Source organism: Sciurus vulgaris (genome assembly GCF_902686455.1).
Source record: "Sciurus vulgaris genome assembly, chromosome: 5".
Taxonomy (NCBI): Eukaryota; Metazoa; Chordata; class Mammalia; order Rodentia; family Sciuridae; genus Sciurus; species Sciurus vulgaris.
The window spans coordinates 114,130,143-114,149,922 of NC_136465.1; the positions used below are offsets into that span (position 1 = coordinate 114,130,143).

The following is a 19,780-nucleotide window of genomic DNA, read 5'->3' on the forward strand; positions in this document are numbered from 1 at the left end:
GATTCTCCCTCATATTTTATTCCCTCTTACGACAATTGACCATGATTTGCACACCCATCACTAGGGGGCCTCTGTGAAGACTCGGAATTTTTAGATGTGAAAATGTGAAAAGTGAATTTTTTAGAGGTGAAAATGTGTTTACTGGGCACATCTTATCACATGTGATTTAATAAGGCTGGCCAGGTGTTGCAGACTTCAAAGCACATTTTAGAGACAAAACATGAGCCAGGGTATCCAAATTGACACTTCCTGAAGTTGCTAACCAGAATTTTGAACTATCACTGGAGACCACAGAACTCCACATAGGTATGCTAGCTTCTCCTGGTAACTTGTGTTGCATTAGCAATAAAAATGTCTCTGTGGGAAACTCACCTGATGGTAGAAAAGTTATAGCAGGCTTTAGTATTTTTATTTTCAGGTTGGGAAAGTGCTTTGTGGTTTGGGGATGTGATGGGGGTGGCGTTTAGGTTTTGTGTGTGTGCACAAAGATGTGTGAGAGAGAGCGTTTGCACATGTATGGGTCTGAGCGTTTCATAGCAAGATATATTTCCACTGTAAAATGTGAGCAAATATTATTCTTTGAATATTGTGGAACTTGGACTTTCTGTTATATAATGACAATTTCTGACTCTCCAGCATTATGAAATACACATTGATATTCATTTAAAATCTTTTGTCTTTGCTAGGCGCAAAGCTGGTGATAAAATGGGCTCTTAACTCAGTATTTGTTCTGATCTCATGATCTGGATTTTCCCGAGCCCTGTTTTTGTCTGTCACAGGACACAGCTTCAACTGTGCACATGACTGCAAACATACAATGCCACTCTTGGATATGTCATATATGCAGCCATTTAGGCGTTTTTGCTGTCATCAATGAGGGAGCTACTTTAATGTAGATTTGTTTTTGTGGGACTCCTGCTGCAGAATTTTGTCTCCCTTTCTTAAGAAATTGTTCACAAAACTTGGGGATATGAATCTCTGATACTTCCTGGCCTTCCTTTTTACTAAAAAATGTAAATGACCTGACAGTAAAGTGATTCTTACCGGGATCTGCCCATCACTGCTAATTAAGGAGTAAATCCTAGAAACTTGTAGTTATAGCAGTTCTTTGGATTATACTTTTGAATTCTCCTTGTCCATTTTTTTTTAAAAGACATGTTACTTAAATGTTTATATTTTGAATTTTTTCTTTTTCAGGGAAAAAATGAAATCATACCTTGTATATAAGACCCTTTCTTTCCCCCATTCTCAAACCCTCGCCCAGTGGTACCATTACAAGTTAACTTTGGTTTGATTCTGCAGGTATATAACAGAGTTTGTAAACCTAGGCAATGTTTCAGCTCTGCGCACTTTCAGGGTACTGAGGGCTTTGAAAACTATTTCGGTAATTCCAGGTAAGATGGCCTGGGGTTGGTGTTAGGTGTTGGGTTAGGGCCCTGACGTGACGTACTGTACTTTTTGTTTTGTTGTGGTTTTGTTTTTTCTTTTGGTGTTTGTGTTTGTGTCTGTGTTTGTCATTTCTGTCTGTATGTGACCTCCCTTACTACAGATATGTGACAGAGTTTGTGGACCTGGGCAATGTCTCAGCGCTGAGAACATTCAGGGTTCTCCGAGCTTTGAAAACTATCTCTGTAATTCCAGGTGAGAAAATGTGTGCACAAGACTGACCTTGATGCATCTCCTCTTTCCCTCCATTCATTTTGTCCACTATATTCTAAACTGGTGTGAGCACAGTTGGTATGCTCTGCATTCTGCATTCTGCATGCTTTTCCTGAGAGACATTCTCTGGAATGGCCTTTTGGTCCCTAAGCAGTTTCCTCTGACTGTGCTTGCAGGCATGCAGCCCCCATTTCATTCATGCTTTTGAAAAAGCACGTGCTTAAGAATCCCTTGAATCCTATAATATCTGAAAATAATCATCATAGAGCTAACCATCTCCTTGTATATAATTCATTTGACTCCCAGCCTAATGGAATTACAGTAATTTCTTTTTTTAACATGTGCCATCATTCCATTGCTTGTGATTTCTAGGCTTCCTATAGCATGGTTTGCTGATGGAATGTTATTCAAAGAATTATGCTTTTATTATTACTGTACTAATGGAATTATTTAATCGCAGATGAGACCTACACAGTTAACTAGTCCAGAATTGTAGAAAAATGTAAAAGCCTTGGAGTTAGTGAACTGAACTTTAATAATCACCATCTATCATGTTCTATTGCTGTCTGTTTTACTAGACTGAGAACCAGTAACTATCTACTGTACATGTATATTCAGGGATCATTCTCAAACATAAATCCCAATGAAAGTTTATACAGGTGCTGTTTTAAAAAAAAATTTAAAGGTAAGAGAAGATTCAACTAAAGATATGGGCAAATAAAAGTACAGAAACTTGAGGGGAAAAGAAATATTGAGGGTGGTTTGAGAGGTAGTTGATTGACAATCTCTTTAAAATTTTTGCCTTTTTCTTTTTGATCCTGGTTGAGCTAGCCCAGTGGTTCTTAACCTTTTGAAGGTTTTGGATCCTTTTGAGAATCAGATGAAAGTTGACAGACCCCCCTGAAGCCCATCCATGGACCCCAGGTTAAGATTCCTTAATTTAATTTAAATCATTGCAGCTGGCTAATACTTCTCTTCCTAAAGACTAGGAAGGAAATTGGAAGGAAAGATACTTGGTTTACTTTGTTAGTTTTGTGAGCCTAAGACAGACTGGCAATAACTTGCCAGTGGTCATGACAATGTTGTTGCTCTTGGGCTTTAGTTGTATTCAAGATTTTTAAAGATTTCCCAGAGGCCAGGCTTTCCACAGCAGTTTTGTAGAAATAGGGGTACAGAGAACAGAGACATTCTATTCTGATCATGTGCCTCATTCCCTGTGGCTGACTCAGAAGTATTTCTCTTCAATGTTATCTAAATATCAGATAGCAAGAGGGGGAAGAATAAAGGTAGAATCCTGGAGAGGGCAGACTTGGAATGCGGTTTACCAGGAACCTCAAGGAAGTTTCATTAGGTAGGTCTTATTTTCTGAGGGAGCTGGAGCGCCACATCTTTACTTTCATTTTTCCTTTGGTCTCTCTTCCTCTGGCCCCTTTAAAATATGATCCTCTGTTTTCTGTTCATTTTCCCCAGCGTACTCTGCAAGGCATCTGTCTCTTTATGCTCTTGTGATCCCAAAACTTCTCTTCCAGAATTAAATTGGAAAACTGCATTCTGTTCACTAACTGGGGCAGCAGATGCTATCTCTAGTCTAGCTCATTGCTTTTGTCTTTGTCTCTGCTGTATGGGTACCTTTGGACCAGGGCATTTCTGCAAGGTAACTCTTGACCAATACCATGTTACTTAATACTCTAGTAATACATACACATATGTAAACATATAGTGACTATAATACAGTACCTGGCACATAACAGTGCTCCATAAATGATTATAGTAGTACCAGTTATTATCATAAAGACACCTAAGCCCAAAGAAAGGGTTTGTGTCAAGATTTAGACGTCAGCCTCACAGTTTGAAATAGATTTCCAGGTTCCTATTTCTAGAAGCACCCCCAGTTGAGCTGGCTTTGGGAAGCTAACTGGGATGGAGAATAACTTTAAGGATAGTAAGCTAATAATAGAGCACTGTCAGTAAAAGGTGTATTGGATTTTTTGAATTAAAGTGTGACTTTCAATTTCAATCCTTTTGCTACCCAGTCTACCTTTTAGAGTTAGTAAGTAGAAATCCAGTAGTTGACTTCTCCCTTATGGAGAGGCATCTCTCATCCTATGTAAAAGTCTGAATTTCTCTATCATTCTTTCTTCCCCAGAGTGCTGTTGTCCTATTCCTACCTTTCAGTCACCCAGGTCTCCTTCCAAGGCCAGGCACCAGTGTGAGTCAGTGGATCTGGGCCTGTCTCACGTTTGAAAATCTAAGTCATTTTGATTCCACTGTTGTAGAACTAGGACACGGTACTCCTTGATATAAACCAAAACTATATTGTTTTGTCTACCAAATTTTCTTGTGGGTCAGTTCAGAGGAATCGTTGCTTTCCTTGCCTTCTCCTCTTCCCAGTTTGGTTAGGCTTTGCCAGATCTGCCAAAACCAGAATGGAAATGAGAATGACTAAAGAGTTGACACAGAGTCTACAAGATCTCACAAGGCTCTCAAAGGCTCAGCTCCCTTCATGAGAACTTTTCCTTTCCTGGAGCACTCACCCTATCTCACCTGGACCAACGCTGTCCTCCCTCTTAGCATCTCGTACATATTTTGATTGTGTCAGGACTGCCAAGACCGCAGGAGATTATAGAGAATAAGGTGCATCAGTTAGCTTGAGTGTTTTGCATAAGAAATGCTTTACTTTAAGAGACTGTGCAGCTTAGAAAAGTCCAGGCCCCACATTCCGATCCCTTTTATCCGAACCCAAGACCTGGATATATCTCTTTCATGGTTTCTTTTTTGTTTCAGAGGCACCAGCTTGGAGAACAGTGTGAGCACTTTCAGTACTTAAAGGGTCAGTGATAGAGCAGACCCTTTGTAAATTTGCTTTGACTTGGAAACTTGCCTAAAAGTCTGTGTCTTTAAACTTTGATTTTAGTTTGTATTTATGAACTTATACTCTCTCTGTCAGAAGTTTCATCATCTGCATGCTTTGATCATATGCCTCAGGATTAACATACCTTAAGATAGGGTAGGACTCACAATGGAGTATTCTCAGGCTTCTTTTGGAGAGTAGCACTGAATAGCCGAAATAGAACCAGTTGGGATAGCCACACTTGTCAGTTCCTTTTCATATCCATCATTTAAGTGACTCCCCCATAGCACTAGTAACCTACCGAGACCAGTGCTGACTTGACACCATCTCGCTGTCTTTAGGGTTGTAGTTTCTAACTTACTTTTCTCTTGGATATTTTGCATCTCTGTTCTTGTTTCTGTTACTTTTACTCATGACCAGTGGGATCAGGTAGGAAGCATAGGAAATAATGGGCCCTTCTTCTTCCCACCACAGTATTCACAAAGAAAGTACTTTGTTTAAATGTGTATGTAGTGAATGTGACAATTTCTGCTACATATTGAAGGGGGATAGAAAAAGTGGTTCAAAACCATATTCAGACTTTTTCTCTTTTAGTACTGGGGATTTAACCCGAGGTACTTTGATGCTGAGCTACATCCCTAACCCTTTTTATTTTTTATTTTGAGATAGGGTCTTGCTAAGTTGCTGAAGCTACTAGCCTTGAACTTGTGATCCTCCTGCCTCAGTCTCCCAAGTAACTGAGATTATACGCATGAACCACCACACCCAGCTCATTGTTTTAAAATATCCCAGTTATTAATTGTGATGCTTTCATATTTCTCCTTTCACATTGCTTCCTAGGAAAGATAATTAAATTTAATAGTGGTCCTAATTGGAAAAGCACTGAAAATTCACAAGATCCCACTGACCCACCCTTGAGAGCCAGTTTAGGTTGGGTTATACTTTGTGATGTGAATCTGGTCTTATAAATAAATCTATAGCCCCCCAATTTGACTCCCAAATTACTCTTTTTTTTTTTTTTTTTTCCTTTTCCTTCCTTAGTCTTTTATTTGTAAAACATTAATCTTTGACAATAAAAATAGAAGAGCAACAAACAAACATGGGTTTGCAGTAGTGGGTGGGAAGCCACAGGCCAAAGCAGACCTGACGTTCCCGTTAGTCAGTAGAATGGTCTGTGGTTGCCCAGAGTCTGCAACATGGCTCAGCTCATCTTTCTTCTCCTCTTAAAGGTCTCAAACAGCTCCGATGGGAGGCTGAACGTGATGACTGGACTTATTCTTAATTTTTGCTATCCAGCCATTTCTCTTGATCTTGCTTTCTGATTCCATACATTCCAGCCTGTTCGATGGATTTATAGTAAACTTCCAAGATGAAGGGAAATTTCTTGTTCATTGTTTGCCTGAAGTCTTGACTTGTGTTCATTTTATTAAACAAAAAATAGGCTCCAAAAACACCCATCAATTCAGCTACTAAAATTCCTTTAAAGATCTTCTTTGCCAGTGGTTCCATATTGTGGGCCATCCTATAATCCGGGCAACTAGAGAGGCTGAGGCAGGAGAATCACAAGTTCCAGGTCAGCTTCAACAACTTAGTGAGATCCTGAGGCGTGCGCCCCAAATTACTCTTGATGTGAAAAACCTTCAAGAACTGTTGTGAGGATTGCATTTGCAACTGGAAAACTGACAAGGCTCTGCTTTACCCCTGGGACTTTCAGGGCACCAGCCAGACTCTTGGAACTGGAAAGCTGTTCTTTCACCTGGACTGAGAACTACTTGTGACTGCTACTGAGGCTTGTTCCAGTATTAATTTTGTGAGGAAATTAACTCACATTGCTTCAAACCACTTAAATTTCTCAGCCTGAGTTACTAACTAAGGAATGAGAATTGATGTTATTTATAATCTGGCCATGACAACAAGGGAAGATTTTGATCCCAACATGCATAGCTGATTTCTCTGGACATAGCACATAAGCCAGCTTTCTTTGTTTGTTCATGGGATTGCTGGGCATTATGAAAGGTCACAGGAGGATCAGAGGTGCCTTTTAGAGGATCAGAGGTGCCTTTGGCATAGAATCCTGTTGCAGTGGCTTGGATTCACCTGTTTCTCAAAATTCCTGAAATACCTGACTTCCTGTCTGGTAGCTAACCTTTCTGTACATTAGGTCCAGCTGTCTGTTTGTGGTCTGTAGTAAATGTATTAAATTCTTCTGTTCAGACACATACCAATGCTAGTTAATGTTAGCCTCTTCCAAGAGTTCTTGCTGTCCAATTTGCCCCCACATGGCTTCTGTTGTACACTCTGTTGTGTAGGAGTCTTTGGAAGGAGCATTCTGCTGTTTTGGATAATCGGTTTTCAGTCAGTATCTTGCTTGTTCTGGCATGTGGTGTTGTGAGCCAATAGAAAAGGCAAGAAGCTTCTCTTCACAGTCAGAACAGCGGCACTCTCCATTCTTGCTTGCACGGGGTCAGGAATTCTACCAACAACTTCTCACTTTGTTGACCCATGTTGATGGTGGCAGGAGTGCTTTTGCTTGGATATATTCATTATGTTGGGCAGCCACTGCTAGCAGGACTATAGAGCTTGAGCTTAAGAAACTTATGGATGGTGTCATCTCCATAAATTGACATTGATGTCTCTGTAGATGTGGTCACTCTAAATTATCAAGTCTTGGCTGAGACCAGACTATAATTCAGTGACTGAATTATTTGCTTCACCTGCAGATATTGAGCCCATCATCTGTTTTCCCTGTGCCTTCTAATTTTGTTCTGGATCTGGACAAGAATCTTGGAGAGTAAACTTTTAGATGGCTGTAGTTAATGTCATGTAGTGATTATTCTTGCTCAATTAAGATTTGTTTTTTTGAACCCCAGTGAAACACAAGCACCTGAATAGGATTTCTAACAAGTTTCCACTTTAAAATACTTGATAGCCGAATGAATTGTCACCAATAAGATCTAAGCTTCAGGCTTCAAAACGCCTGAGGAAATGCGTTCTTTTTTAGCTTTCTGGACTTATTTTTCTAGATTTCCTCAGTAATGACATCTGGTTTATGGATAAAAGATGTTAACCCAGCATCTTGTGAACATTCAGGTCCGTCTCTAGGAAATAATGAGTGCCAGGCATGATTGATGTATTCGTTGTGAATATCTGGGTGCAAGTGAAAGCACACTGGAGCGCTTTAGAGAATCCCAGAACTGGGATGGTCTTGAACCTCAGGAAGACAATGTAGAAACGAGAATGCAGAGCCCAAAAGCCTTGGTTTCCACAAAGTAATTTGTCTCCATCTTCTATGTGTTTATTCTTTTCTTCTCTTTGCATACTAAATTCCTTTACTTCTCAGACACATCTCAGTATAGTAACAGAATATTTATATATGACCATTCTCACCATATGAAGACTGTCTCTTGTCCTATTCCAGATTCCTATAGGAAAGGATCTGGATTTAGATCAGATGTCCACTCTGTCATCTGTAACTAACTTCTAAGAGAATATATAACCAAGTTGCTGAGAGCCCATCCTTAGGGAAGAGAGGATAGTTGGTGCTTATGGCCTGACATTTCTTGTTTTATGGGCCTACAATTTTCCAAAGAATTCTCAGGAAATTAGATCAGAATCTTGCTAAAATTGTGTGCTTTTTGAAAAATTTATGTATTATAACAAATGCATTGGTCTGGTTATTTTGTAGTTTTAAACTCCTGTTACTAATACAAATATCAGCTCACACATCACTTTTCAGAGCAGCTAAAACAGCAATAGAAGGCTGGAGATGTACCTCAGTAGAAGAGCCCTTAGCTAACATGGTTTAGGCTCTGGGTTCAATCCTCAGTATCATACACACACACTAAAAGCTTTAAATAGCAATAGAGAAGACTTTAAATGATTATCCAGTGTTCAGATAGGTACTTTAACTATTCAGGGTGAGGTAGCTGCATTAGTTCCATATAAGTAAATCAAGAAATGAAATCTTATAACTATTCTTCAGTAACCTATCCAAATATCCTTTTTAAAATCACTTTTTGACTTTGCAAACAGAAGACCTACATAATTTTAGAAGCCTAAAATATAATTTTTGGCCTAATAATTACCTGCCCCAATGAGGACTTTTCTGTGCCTCAGCAATAGTATGGAAATATATTCCATAGCCCTGGGACACTTTACTTCCTGATGGGTACTTTTCATTTTATACCACCAATACCTTAGCTAGTTGAGCAATTACAGGATGATTTCACAGGGCCTTAAGTGTTAAAGAGAGTTTGAAATTTCAACTGCTGAATCTGTAGCAAACATCTCTGCACTGTTTTTAAAGACTTCTGGAGAAGATTCTTCAACTTCTCCTTCACTGCCCACTGCCATGTAGCACTGTTTACCCCATTCTATAGATAAGAAAATGAGACTTGGAGAGGTGATCTTAAATTGGTTTTGAGATATGGTGGGTCATAAATAATGACTGAGCCAGGACCAGAATTTCTGCTTTCTGATTCCCCATCTGGTGCTCTTTCTGCACAGCTATATGAGGAGGAAAGGAATCAGATTAGAGTTGCCTAGTTTTCCTGCAGCCTAGGCAAGCTCTTCCTAATCCCTTTAGTGGCCACAGTCTTTAGGGAACACACTCTGTAAGAAAACAGGTTTCTGCACCCTGCTAATCTAATTTTAGCATTTCTTTCTTTAATTCCCCTTAGATCCCTTTCAAGATATTGTGTAAGAAGAGAGAAATTTCTCATTTACTCTTCTAATAAAAATTCCTTAAGTACCTGCTTTGTGCCAGGTCCTGGGCTAGGCACAGCATGCATTGCTACTGTTGTACTCAGAGAATTCTGTTGGGCTTAACTTTGAAAATTATAGGTGGTTACTGCAAAATGCAAAAGAGGACCCACATCCATATCACCATTATGTGATAGTTAGCCAAGAGGAGTGTCATTCCCAACCGTGTCCCTTTGAGGAAGGCAATGTCTGTATAATAATGATAGCTAACAAGTGCTACATGCCTGCTGTGTGCTAGGCACTTTACTAGATATTTCTTATATATATTATCTTATTTAAACCTCACAGCAAGTCAGTGACATTAGTATTATAAATCTCTTTATAGAGGTGAGGTTCAGACAATAATGGTTAACATTTGAGTTATTTACTACACATCAAGTGCTTTAAGTGTGTCGTATGAATCATGCTTAATCATCACAACAGACATAGTATAATATTCAGCTATAATTATCTCCATCTTAGTTATTTACTTATTTTAATTTTTTGGTGGTGCTAAGGATTAAACTCAGGGTCTTGTACATGCTAGGTAAATGCTCTACCACTGAGCTACACCCCAACCCTTATTATGTCCATTTTAAGATGAAAAAAACTGAGGATCCAAGAGATTAGGTGCTCAGGTCACACACGTGAAGGCATAACTTTGGTTAAGGTTAATAATGAGGAGCTGGGGTTGTGGCTCGGTGGTACAGTGCTTGCCTAGCATGTGTGAGGCAATGGGTTCGATTCTCAGCACAACATATAAGTAAATGAATAAAATAAAGGTCTATCAACATCTAAAAAGAAAGATTAGTAATGATCTGCCCAACTGCCCACTTCAAAACCAAGATTAGGATTCCTTTAAATGACACTCTGATATTCTTACCTTCAGAAGTAGATTAGAAACGAGATCCTGAGGCTTGTGTGATAGGGCTCAGTATCTGGTTCCTACTCATCTTGGTGCAGTGGCCACCAGAAGTGTCAGCACTCTGTTGGCCGTGTCCTGTGATAGCACAGTGTTAGGTATTCCAGGGAGAGCCACATGTAGTAGCCTCATTTGAACCCAAATAGGATGAATCTATATATTTTTCTGTTTTTCATCACTGATCTCTCCCTGTGCAATTAAGAAATCTACCTTGTTTAGGTTTAAGTTTGAACCGGTAGCTTTCATTTAAAAATTAAATAGATATAATAAAATTAAAATTAAATAGATTATAAGTGTTTTTATTTTTAATCTAGGCCAGAGGAAAGGGAGGCATTGTAGCAAGCAGGGAATATATGTGATATAGAGAAGGTGTACTTTTAAATGTAAAGGTAAATTATGAATATGGATTAATAATTAACCTTTTCATATGTTGGCATTTCTAGAACTGATGGGAAAACATTATTATACCTTCTTATTGGCTTTTAAATTTCCCAGTGGTTCCCTTTCTAACCTGGAAGCTTCTTTAATCCCTGATTTTTCCATTTGTTTCTTCAACAAATATTTACTGTGGTCCAGGCACTATAGATACAGCTGTGAATGATACAGACATAAGAAATGCTTATATCCATGGTAAATACCACAGAGGAAAGTGTAAGGTGCTGCTAAGATAGTAACAATGGGAGGGAGAAGAGTTGGGAAGGCAGGATCGACTTCTGAAGGAAATCATCTCTACACTTATACCTGAAGGAGAGAAGGAGGTAGGCAGGTAAGACAAGGGTTAAAAGGAAGCAGTCAGACTGAGGGAAGGCACTGAGGAGCAATAACCTGGCTTATTTTGGGAACTAAAAAGTTGTTCAAGACAGGAAAGTACATCCAGAAAAAAAGGAGCCCCATGTTGGTAGAAGAAGCTTTCTTAACTTTTTAAGAATTGTAACTTAAAAATGCACACTTCTGGAAACCCCTCATTTTGCTGACATTGTTATTCTAATGGTATAAAGATGGTGGTCATATTTCAAGGGTGGTACTATGGGGAGGAGTAGAGGCTGGGGGTGAGGGGGGCTTTGAGGTGACTCTGGTTCTGGGTGCTCTGTCTCCTCAGGCCTGAAGACAATTGTGGGCGCCCTCATTCAGTCTGTGAAGAAGCTGTCGGATGTGATGATCCTGACAGTGTTCTGCCTGAGTGTTTTCGCCCTGATCGGACTACAACTGTTCATGGGGAACCTGCGAAACAAGTGTGTCGTGTGGCCTATAAACTTCAATGAGAGCTATCTTGAAAATGGCACCAAAGGCTTTGATTGGGAAGAGTATATCAACAATAAAAGTAGGTGGCTCCTCCCCTGCAAGGGGAAGAACTCATCTATGCAGTCAGAAGCCACCATTGGGCTTAAAAAAGTAGCTGGGCTCAGAAGGAATGGCAGTGCTACCAGAAGCATCCTCAGGAAGTTATTTCCTTTCCTCAAGGCCATATTATGTTCAGAAACTCATATGCCAGCCCTCTCTCCAATTTTCTCTTTTCTACCCTTGAAACCTATAGCATCTTCACATGTACCCCTAAATTTTTGCTTTAAAAATTAGACTTAGAAACTTGATCAAAATTCTTCCATCCCTTGCTGGGTTGCCTGGGAGTTAAATACTTAGTTCAGAATATGCCTATGCCTGGAACTCAAGCTTTTTTAATACTAGTAAGACATTGGTAATTGACCTGGTCTGGGCTGTCAGGCAATCTCCAAGGCACCATTTGATCCTGTTATGCTTAAGGAGTTTTGATAATTTTATTTGAGGAACCAAAATACTTGAGTCTTAGTATTAAGGAAAATTTATAGTGGTATTTCTATAAACTAATGAAAAATTTAGCAATGTCACCATTAGTTCCTTTCAAGAAATAAAGTCAGATAAGTAACTGTTAGAAGATGTTGCAAAGGAGATTTCAGGAACATCTGCCTTCTAGTTTAAAATAGGACATAGTACCTAGTGACCAACCAGTGAGGAGTTCTAGAATATCTTGATCAAAATAAGTTATGTTTTAGTCAGCTTTTCACTGCTGTTACTAAAGACCTGACAAGAACAGTTTTAGAGGAGGAAAAATTTATTTGGGGGCTCATGTTTTCAGAGGTCTCAGTGCATAGATGGCCAGCTCCATTACCTGGGGCTTGAGGTGAGGTAGGACATGATGATAGAAGAGTGTGGCAGAGGAAGGTCACTCAGGATTCCACATTAGCAAGCTGAGAGAGACTAAGCTCAGCTCACCAAATATATACCCCAAAGGCATGCACTCAATGACCCACCTCCTCCAGCCACACCCTACCAGCCTGCAGTTACCACTACAGGAATTAATCCCTGCCAGGGAATTAATTCACTGAAGGGTTAAGCCTCTCATATAAACCTTCTTACATTGTCTCAGACATGAGCTTTTGGGGAACATCTAATACCTAACCATAAGAGTAGATTAAAATTATCTAAAGGGATGAAGAACTCAGAAAACTACTTTAGATCCCTTTCATTCAGGTACCAGAACCTAGTATATATGTTAAGAACTGATGGAAGTCAGGTCCTGTGAAGAGTATTGTATCAAGGGCTTCAATGGAGCACTTTAAATTTGTAAATATATATAGGAAAATCATTAATGGGAAGGACTTCTCATCAGCTTTCACTGCTGGTGGAAAAGATATGAGCTAAAATCAATAGCTATTTCTGCTGAGGCTAGTCAGGAACAGTATAACCCTATTTTCTTATTCTCTTCAATTTGCCTATTCATTTCCTGCCTCTTCAAACTTTTCTAGCAAATTTTTACACAGTTCCTGGTATGCTGGAACCTTTACTCTGTGGGAACAGTTCTGATGCTGGGTAAGTAGCTCACCTAATTTTATTCTCCTTCATTAAAATAATGTGCCTATTTTTAGTTGAATGTAAATGGGCAATGTTTCCACTTTTCTTTGGGCTCATATAATAAAACCTATAATCAGACCTGACCTATTGGTTAACTCAGATTTCCTTTCTGTTTTATATTTGTCCATCCAAAGATGACATTTCATCAGTAGGTGAATGTACCTGTAGCCTCAAATTAAAAATCAAGGATGTTAAAGGATAAAGAAAAAATCTTTAACACCAGGTAGCTTACCTGCCTCTTGTAGACTCCCCTTGTTCTGTCTTAACACAGTTAATACAATATAAAATAAGGACACCGTCTTAGTGATAGTTTAGCATCCAAGGATGACCCAGAAATGGTCTAGACCTGAAATGAGGGAAGGAACAGGTAGCAACATGGTATTCGAGTCCTGATTCTCTTAGCTGTAGACCTTTGCCAAGCCATTTAATTTATCTGATCCTTAATTTCAGTAAACAAAATGGATTTAGGATAGGTCATGCTCTCTTTTCCTCACAGGGTTACTATTAAGGAGCCACTTAGATAACATATATGAAAAGTGCTTTGTAAACAGAGCTATACAAATGTAAGGTGTGGTGTCATTATTCAGAGTATATCAGTCCCTTAAGAACTGATATTTTAATATGACCATGACAAGAAGTCCACTTAATTTTTATATCAAGGTAGATTTCATTGAAAACGACATAGGTGAGTCCAAAAACAGAAGAAATGGTATAACTGAGGTTACAGAAATCCCCATTATGACTTAGGTCAACACAGCAAGTGTTAAAAGAACATAGACAACTAAAAGGAACATCTAGGCATTGTCACTTAGGAGAATAGCTAAGTTCAATTTTATCAAATGACAGATTGATATGAATCTGGGACAGTGGTTTTCATATTTTGTCATGAATAAGAATTACCAGGGAGCTGGATGTGGTAGCGCATGCCTGTAATCCCAGCAGCTCGGGAGACTGAGACAGGAGGATCTTGAGGTCAAAGCCGGCCTCAGCAACCACAAGGCACTAAACAACTCAGTGAGACCCTGTCTCTAAATAAAATACAAAAATAGGGCTGGGGATGTGGTTCAGTGTTTGAGTACCCCTGAGTTCAATCCCTGGTACCAAAAAAAAAAAAAAAAAAAAAATGCAGGTTCATAGATCCCATTTTCAAAGCTTTCAACTCCTAAGTTTTGGGTAGGGCATAGGAATCTGTGTTTTTAAGGGATATGCCATGTGATTCTTATGTAGGTTCTGCTCAGAAATTGACTACCTACTTATGTGCTTGCTCTTTCCCTCCTCCCCCTCCTCCTGCCATTTCTCTCCCTCTCTCTCTCTCTCTCTCCCTCTCTCTCTCTCTCTCTCTCTCTCTCTCTCTCTCTCTCTCTCTCTCTCTCTCTCTCATTCATTTATTTATTTATTTTTCTTCTTCCAGTTTGTGGGCTTGGCTTTGTAGATAGTTACTTCCTATCTACAAGATCAGAGTAGATAAAATTATGTTATTTATTATCTTCGAGGTTATGAATTGTGGAATTATGTTGAAAAGTCCTGAACTTCCCTTTCTTTCTTCAGGCAATGCCCAGAGGGATACCAGTGTATGAAAGCAGGAAGAAATCCTAACTATGGTTACACAAGCTTTGACACTTTCAGCTGGGCCTTCTTGGCGTTGTTTCGCCTTATGACCCAGGACTATTGGGAAAACTTGTATCAGTTGGTAAATAATACCTCTTTCTTTGGTGGTAGAGTCTGCATGGGGCAGTGTGGGCTTCAGGATATTCTGTGTGAGAGACTTTTAGTGAAGACACTAAATAGGATCTGAGGGTGGCATTTCCCACGATCCATTGGTTTATAATATTAGTGAATTCTCCTAGTTCTTATCCTATTTCTCAGATACTTAGTTATGTGTAGTTGTAGAAGCTTGTAGCCTTGATTGCCTCAGCCTGGTTTGGGACTCTGCTGTCTCTACCTACTACCTATTGTTTTGCCATCTGCAGCATATCTCCTTTTGGGTTTTTGGGCTTAGGACATCTCTTTAAGAAATACTCAATACCTATTTGTGCAAGGTACTATGCTAGACATTATCAAGAGGAAATTTTTCTCTGAAAGGGCTTTAGAGTTTAAATATATCAACATTTTTAAGATTTTTAACACACTTGAACTTGTTCAAGCAGGTTATAAAGGTAGAGATAAAGTCAGTTTTATTCCATCAGACCACATCAACAACTAGACACCATTGTTTAATTTTGCTGGTTGTAATGGAGAAATTAGTGCAGGTTTATGGTAAGGGTCTTTCAGCTTAGAAATTCCACGAGAGACCATTATTTTCTCTTTGACTGTGGTATTTGGAGATGCTGGTTAGTTTAAGAATAAAAAAAAAAAAAGCCCCCCTCATGTATGAAGCATCTAGTTCATAGGTGCTAGGGAAGCTTCTAGTTCAAATTCACAAATCATTTCTTATTTTTCTGTTGGACAGTTTCCTCAGGTTTGAATCTTTCTCATGAAATATTTATGATTAGCAATAAGTTCCTTTGAATTTTTGTGATTGAAAGAATGAAGATGAAAACTCAGGAATAGTGGGTTTCATTTACATAACCTATAGCCCAATTGTTCTTTGATGCCCATTTAATCACTATTCATGAAAGGAATAGGCCTAGGATCAATCCTCTTTGCTTTTTCTCTTTACCTCTCCAGTCCTTTCTGTCATATTGTTTTAGAACCAGATGATGAAGTCAAATATAATTAATTCAGGGTATGTTTTCCTTAAACAAATAAATAAAGCATTGTTCTATGAAAGGAGTTTATAGGGGGTATTTAGGAGTGGAAAAAGACTTTTCCCAACCCCCACAATGGATAGGAGGAACTACTACCACTTACTGTGAGTTAAGCATAAGGAAGTCCATTTGACCACTGAGAATGTTTTTCTGCTCTTCAGTAAGAAAGAATACCACACAAGGAAGGATTGTCCTATTCAAACTGCAGATGTTGCCACTGCAGCGGAACTAGGCTCACAAGGTGTTTTCAGCTTACTTCGTTTGATGCAAGTGACTCAGAAAATGGTCTTTTTCTTTGCAGACCTTACGAGCAGCCGGAAAAACATACATGATTTTCTTTGTCTTGGTCATCTTTGTGGGTTCGTTCTATCTGGTGAATTTGATCTTGGCTGTAGTGGCCATGGCTTATGAAGAGCAGAATCAGGCAACATTGGAGGAGGCAGAACAGAAAGAGGCTGAATTCAAAGCAATGTTGGAGCAACTTAAGAAGCAACAGGAAGAGGCACAGGTGGGTGAATAATTGTTTGCAACAAACCTTCCTGCTGAATCACAGAGACTAAAACTAAGGCTGCATCTGATTGCCACTGCAGTTGATCTTTCCTACATACATTATCAAATAGAGGTCATTGATCCGATTATTCTTTTTGTCTTAATGGCCAAATTATTAATATGATCTTCTTTCTTTCCCTTTTTTTGGGTAGTGGGGAGACAGGGTCTCACTCTGTTATCCAGGCTGTCCTTGAATTCCTGGGTTTACGCAGTCCTCCTGCCTCAACTTCCCATGAAACTGGGACTACAGGCATGCATCACCATGCCTAACTGACTATTAGTATGTGTTAATATGATCTTTTGTTAAAGATCTCAACTCTTCAGTCTTCAACTTGTATGTTGACTGGAAAGTAAAAAGTGACCAGAGTAGTCCAAATACTGCTTCATATAGCATAGACTTTTTTTTTTTTAAATGCTGGGGCTTGACCCCAGGATCCTCCATATGCTAAATATGATCTCTACTACAGAGCTTCACCCTCAGATCCCCTTCATAGTTTCTCTGTGGTCATAGATATTGTTTCTAATTAAAAAGGAGAAACAGGAAAAATATTAAAAGTAAAACTTGAAAGTGACCCTGTCACCCTAACACTTAACTTTCATATATGTGTGTGTGTGCGCGTGTGTGTATGTGTGTGTGTATTTTTTTAACTTTGATAATCCTATTATTTTAACTTTGATAATCCATTTTCTTAGTTTTTATTCCCAGAGTGGCTCAGAAGAGATCCTTTGGTACCAAGAAGGCAGCCAAGTTCTTTTCTAAGATATTCAGAAGACTAAATCCCAAAGTTGTCACTACTGGTTCCTGATTGTCACTTAAGGCTATGTGCCAGAGGACAGATTTGCCTAGAAAATAGAACTGGCCAGACCTAGTCACAGCCTCCTCTCTTTCTCTGGCTATGGAAAGGAAATGCTGCACACACATTGGCTGGTTCAGGTGACCCTAGGTAATGCTTCTGACCTGGTGTGTTGCTGTGTCCTCTTTCTAGGCTGCTGCAATGGCCACTTCCGCAGGCACTGTTTCAGAAGATGCTATTGAGGAAGAAGGTGAAGATGGGGTTGGCTCTCCTCGGAGCTCATCCGAAATTTCTAAACTCAGTTCAAAGAGCGCCAAGGAAAGACGTAATAGGAGAAAGAAGAGGAAGCAAAAGGAACTCTCTGAAGGAGAAGAGAAAGGAGATCCTGAGAAGGTGTTTAAGTCAGAATCAGAAGATGGTATGAGGAAGAAGGGCTTTCGACTGCCAGACAACAGAATAGGGAGGAAATTCTCTATCATGAATCAGGTAAACTCTCTACTGGGTCAAATAAGCCTAAGGTATTCTGTTTTTTGCTAATCCTGTTTGATTTTATTTCCTCTCTGACTTACCTATTTCCAAACCAGTCTGTGCATTCTCAGTCCCTTCTCTCCATGCTCCACATTGTCCTCCCCTAGGAGGAAGCATTACTAGCACTGGGGATGGCCGTTCTCTAGTCCTGCCCTGCCTTCCCTGATATAAAAGACAGCCTAAAATGATTGTCTCTGATGGCCTTGTTTCACATTAGAGTGAATGTCTCACCAGTAAGCCTTGAGTTCTAAAACATCAGGAGGAACTTCTCTTAGCGGTTGAGCTTCAGACATCTCTGTTTAAGAATTTGATATTATTATAGGTGATAATAATAATAGGAGTGGGGAAACTCTTTAGCATACCTTATTTCAGCTTGGCAGGTTGTAGTAATAAATTATCCTGGATATATAGTGTTGTACTGATAAGTTAGCCCATAGTAGATCAAAAGCCTCCAGTTTTATACAACTTGGATTAATGAGGAAACTAAGAAAAGGAAAGAGGATATATAATTGTTGATCATCCTAGTACTATAAATATCATCACATAATAGATACCTTTGGGTTTTAAATACCCCCACTTAGGGCATTAAGAATTAAAATTTTCCCCATTAAAATTTCCCATTTTAAAGAAATGCTAGAAAGTTTAAAGGTGTAGAATAGATCACAGTTACTGCAAATTCCAATGTATCCAGTGTCTTTTATTTTTTCATTTAACCACTTCTTTGTATCTCTCACTGCCCATTCACTCTTTGAGCAGTCCTGTTCATTTTACTATAGCAAAATCTCCCAGGCCCATCCCCTTCTTTCTATTCCTATTAATCTTATCATAGTTCAGGTTTTGGTTTTTCCTTTAGACTTTCTCCCTCTTATTTATGGTTATGTACTGTCACCAGACCACTTCCTAAAATGTAACTGTCATTATTCATGTAGCAAGCACCTATGGCGTTTCTACCATGTGTCAAGGATTTTGCTAGGTCCCAGAGATTAAGAGGTGGCTAAACATCATCCCAACCCTAAGGAGTTTCCAGTATAATGGGACAGTCAGATACACTAAAGAATTATTTATGTAAAAGCTTGAGAATATTGTATCATAATTGAGATATATTGGGGTTATTTTGAAGAGAACAGATCTATCCCAAACTGAAAGTTCAACTAAGATTTTCTAGAAAGGTAAATTTCTGAATGAGGCTTACAGGATAAACAGGAATTAGGTAATATACGTGTATGCTGATCAGAGGAGCAGTAGACAGAATAAAGAATGTTCCAGGCTTGAAAAGAAAGTATATTCCAATTTGGACACCTAAGTTTGGATTATTTGTTGGATAACCAGGTAGAGTGGTCTTTTAGACATGTCTGGTCAAATCATGGCTCAGGGAAGAGGTCCTGAGCTGAGAAGTGGTGACCTGAACCTTATGACTTGATGAGATCACGCTAACTGAATGTGTCAGGTGGAAGAACAGTGGGCCAAAGATGTGACCATTGGTGTTTGTGGCGTAGGAGATGGAACTCATGAAAGAAAACAGATGACTGCTTAGAGGTGCTGAGAGATCTGAGAGTTAGTGAAACTGAAAGTAGAAGAGTTAGGGCAGGGCAGTGATCAGTGGGTTGAAATTTAACAAAGATGCTGAGTGAGATTAGAATGGGAAGAATCTGATGGATTTGGTAATATAAAAGTCACTGAGGACTTTTAAAGACATATTTCAATCAAAATGGGTGCCACAGTGAATGAGAAAGGGACTCAATGAGCATAGACTTCTCACGCAAACTTCTTTGAAGACTGTAGATGAAAATAGCATTTTTATCATCTGTAAAGGGAAAAAAACATAGAAGAGGGAAAGGTAGGATTAGAAAATGGAGTAGAATAGAACAGAAATGAACTACAGTCTTGGAAAATGGGCAAATAGATGTAGTCTTTAACAGGAAAGGGGCATCCCATCCTCTGAAATCTCAGGGAAATAGGGGAGGTTGGGGTGCATAAGTTTGTAGACAGAAGTAGGAAGTTGAGGAGAATGATCCTTGATAATCTATTTTTTCCATAATGAAAATAATTTAAAATTTTATTGAAGAGAATAAGAAGTTGGGGGGCTAAAGAAAATATCGACAGT

At 39.1% G+C, this 19,780-nt stretch overlaps 2 protein-coding genes across 6 annotated transcripts in view; one reads left to right on the forward strand and one right to left on the reverse strand.

The window, feature by feature from the left end:
* Window positions 1–19,780, forward strand: part of SCN8A (sodium voltage-gated channel alpha subunit 8) — a 181,802-nt gene that overhangs the window by 82,253 nt on the left and 79,769 nt on the right. For 4 of the 5 annotated variants that reach the window (XM_079139767.1, XM_079139766.1, XM_079139769.1 and 1 more), the window contains exons 6-11: window positions 1,550–1,641; window positions 11,272–11,493; window positions 12,953–13,016; window positions 14,607–14,748; window positions 16,107–16,313; window positions 17,341–17,634. In XM_079139767.1, the coding sequence (XP_078995893.1) occupies window positions 1,550–1,641; window positions 11,272–11,493; window positions 12,953–13,016; window positions 14,607–14,748; window positions 16,107–16,313; window positions 17,341–17,634 (1,021 nt within the window). Of the gene's footprint in view, window positions 1–1,302; window positions 1,395–1,549; window positions 1,642–11,271; window positions 11,494–12,952; window positions 13,017–14,606; window positions 14,749–16,106; window positions 16,314–17,340; window positions 17,635–19,780 lie in introns of all 5 variants that reach the window. The other variant, XM_079139770.1, reaches the window with a different exon arrangement.
* On the reverse strand, window positions 5,523–6,120 carry LOC306661012 (protein CEBPZOS-like). Its single transcript, XM_079139846.1, has one exon. The coding sequence runs from the start codon at window positions 6,029–6,031 to the stop codon at window positions 5,789–5,791; it is 243 nt and encodes an 80-aa protein (XP_078995972.1). The 5' UTR covers window positions 6,032–6,120; the 3' UTR covers window positions 5,523–5,788.

What these genes read in the sequence shown, in the direction of transcription:
- LOC306661012 (XM_079139846.1), bottom strand. Translation starts at nt 6,031, where the DNA reads ATGGCCCACAATATGGAACCACTGGCAAAGAAGATCTTTAAAGGAATT.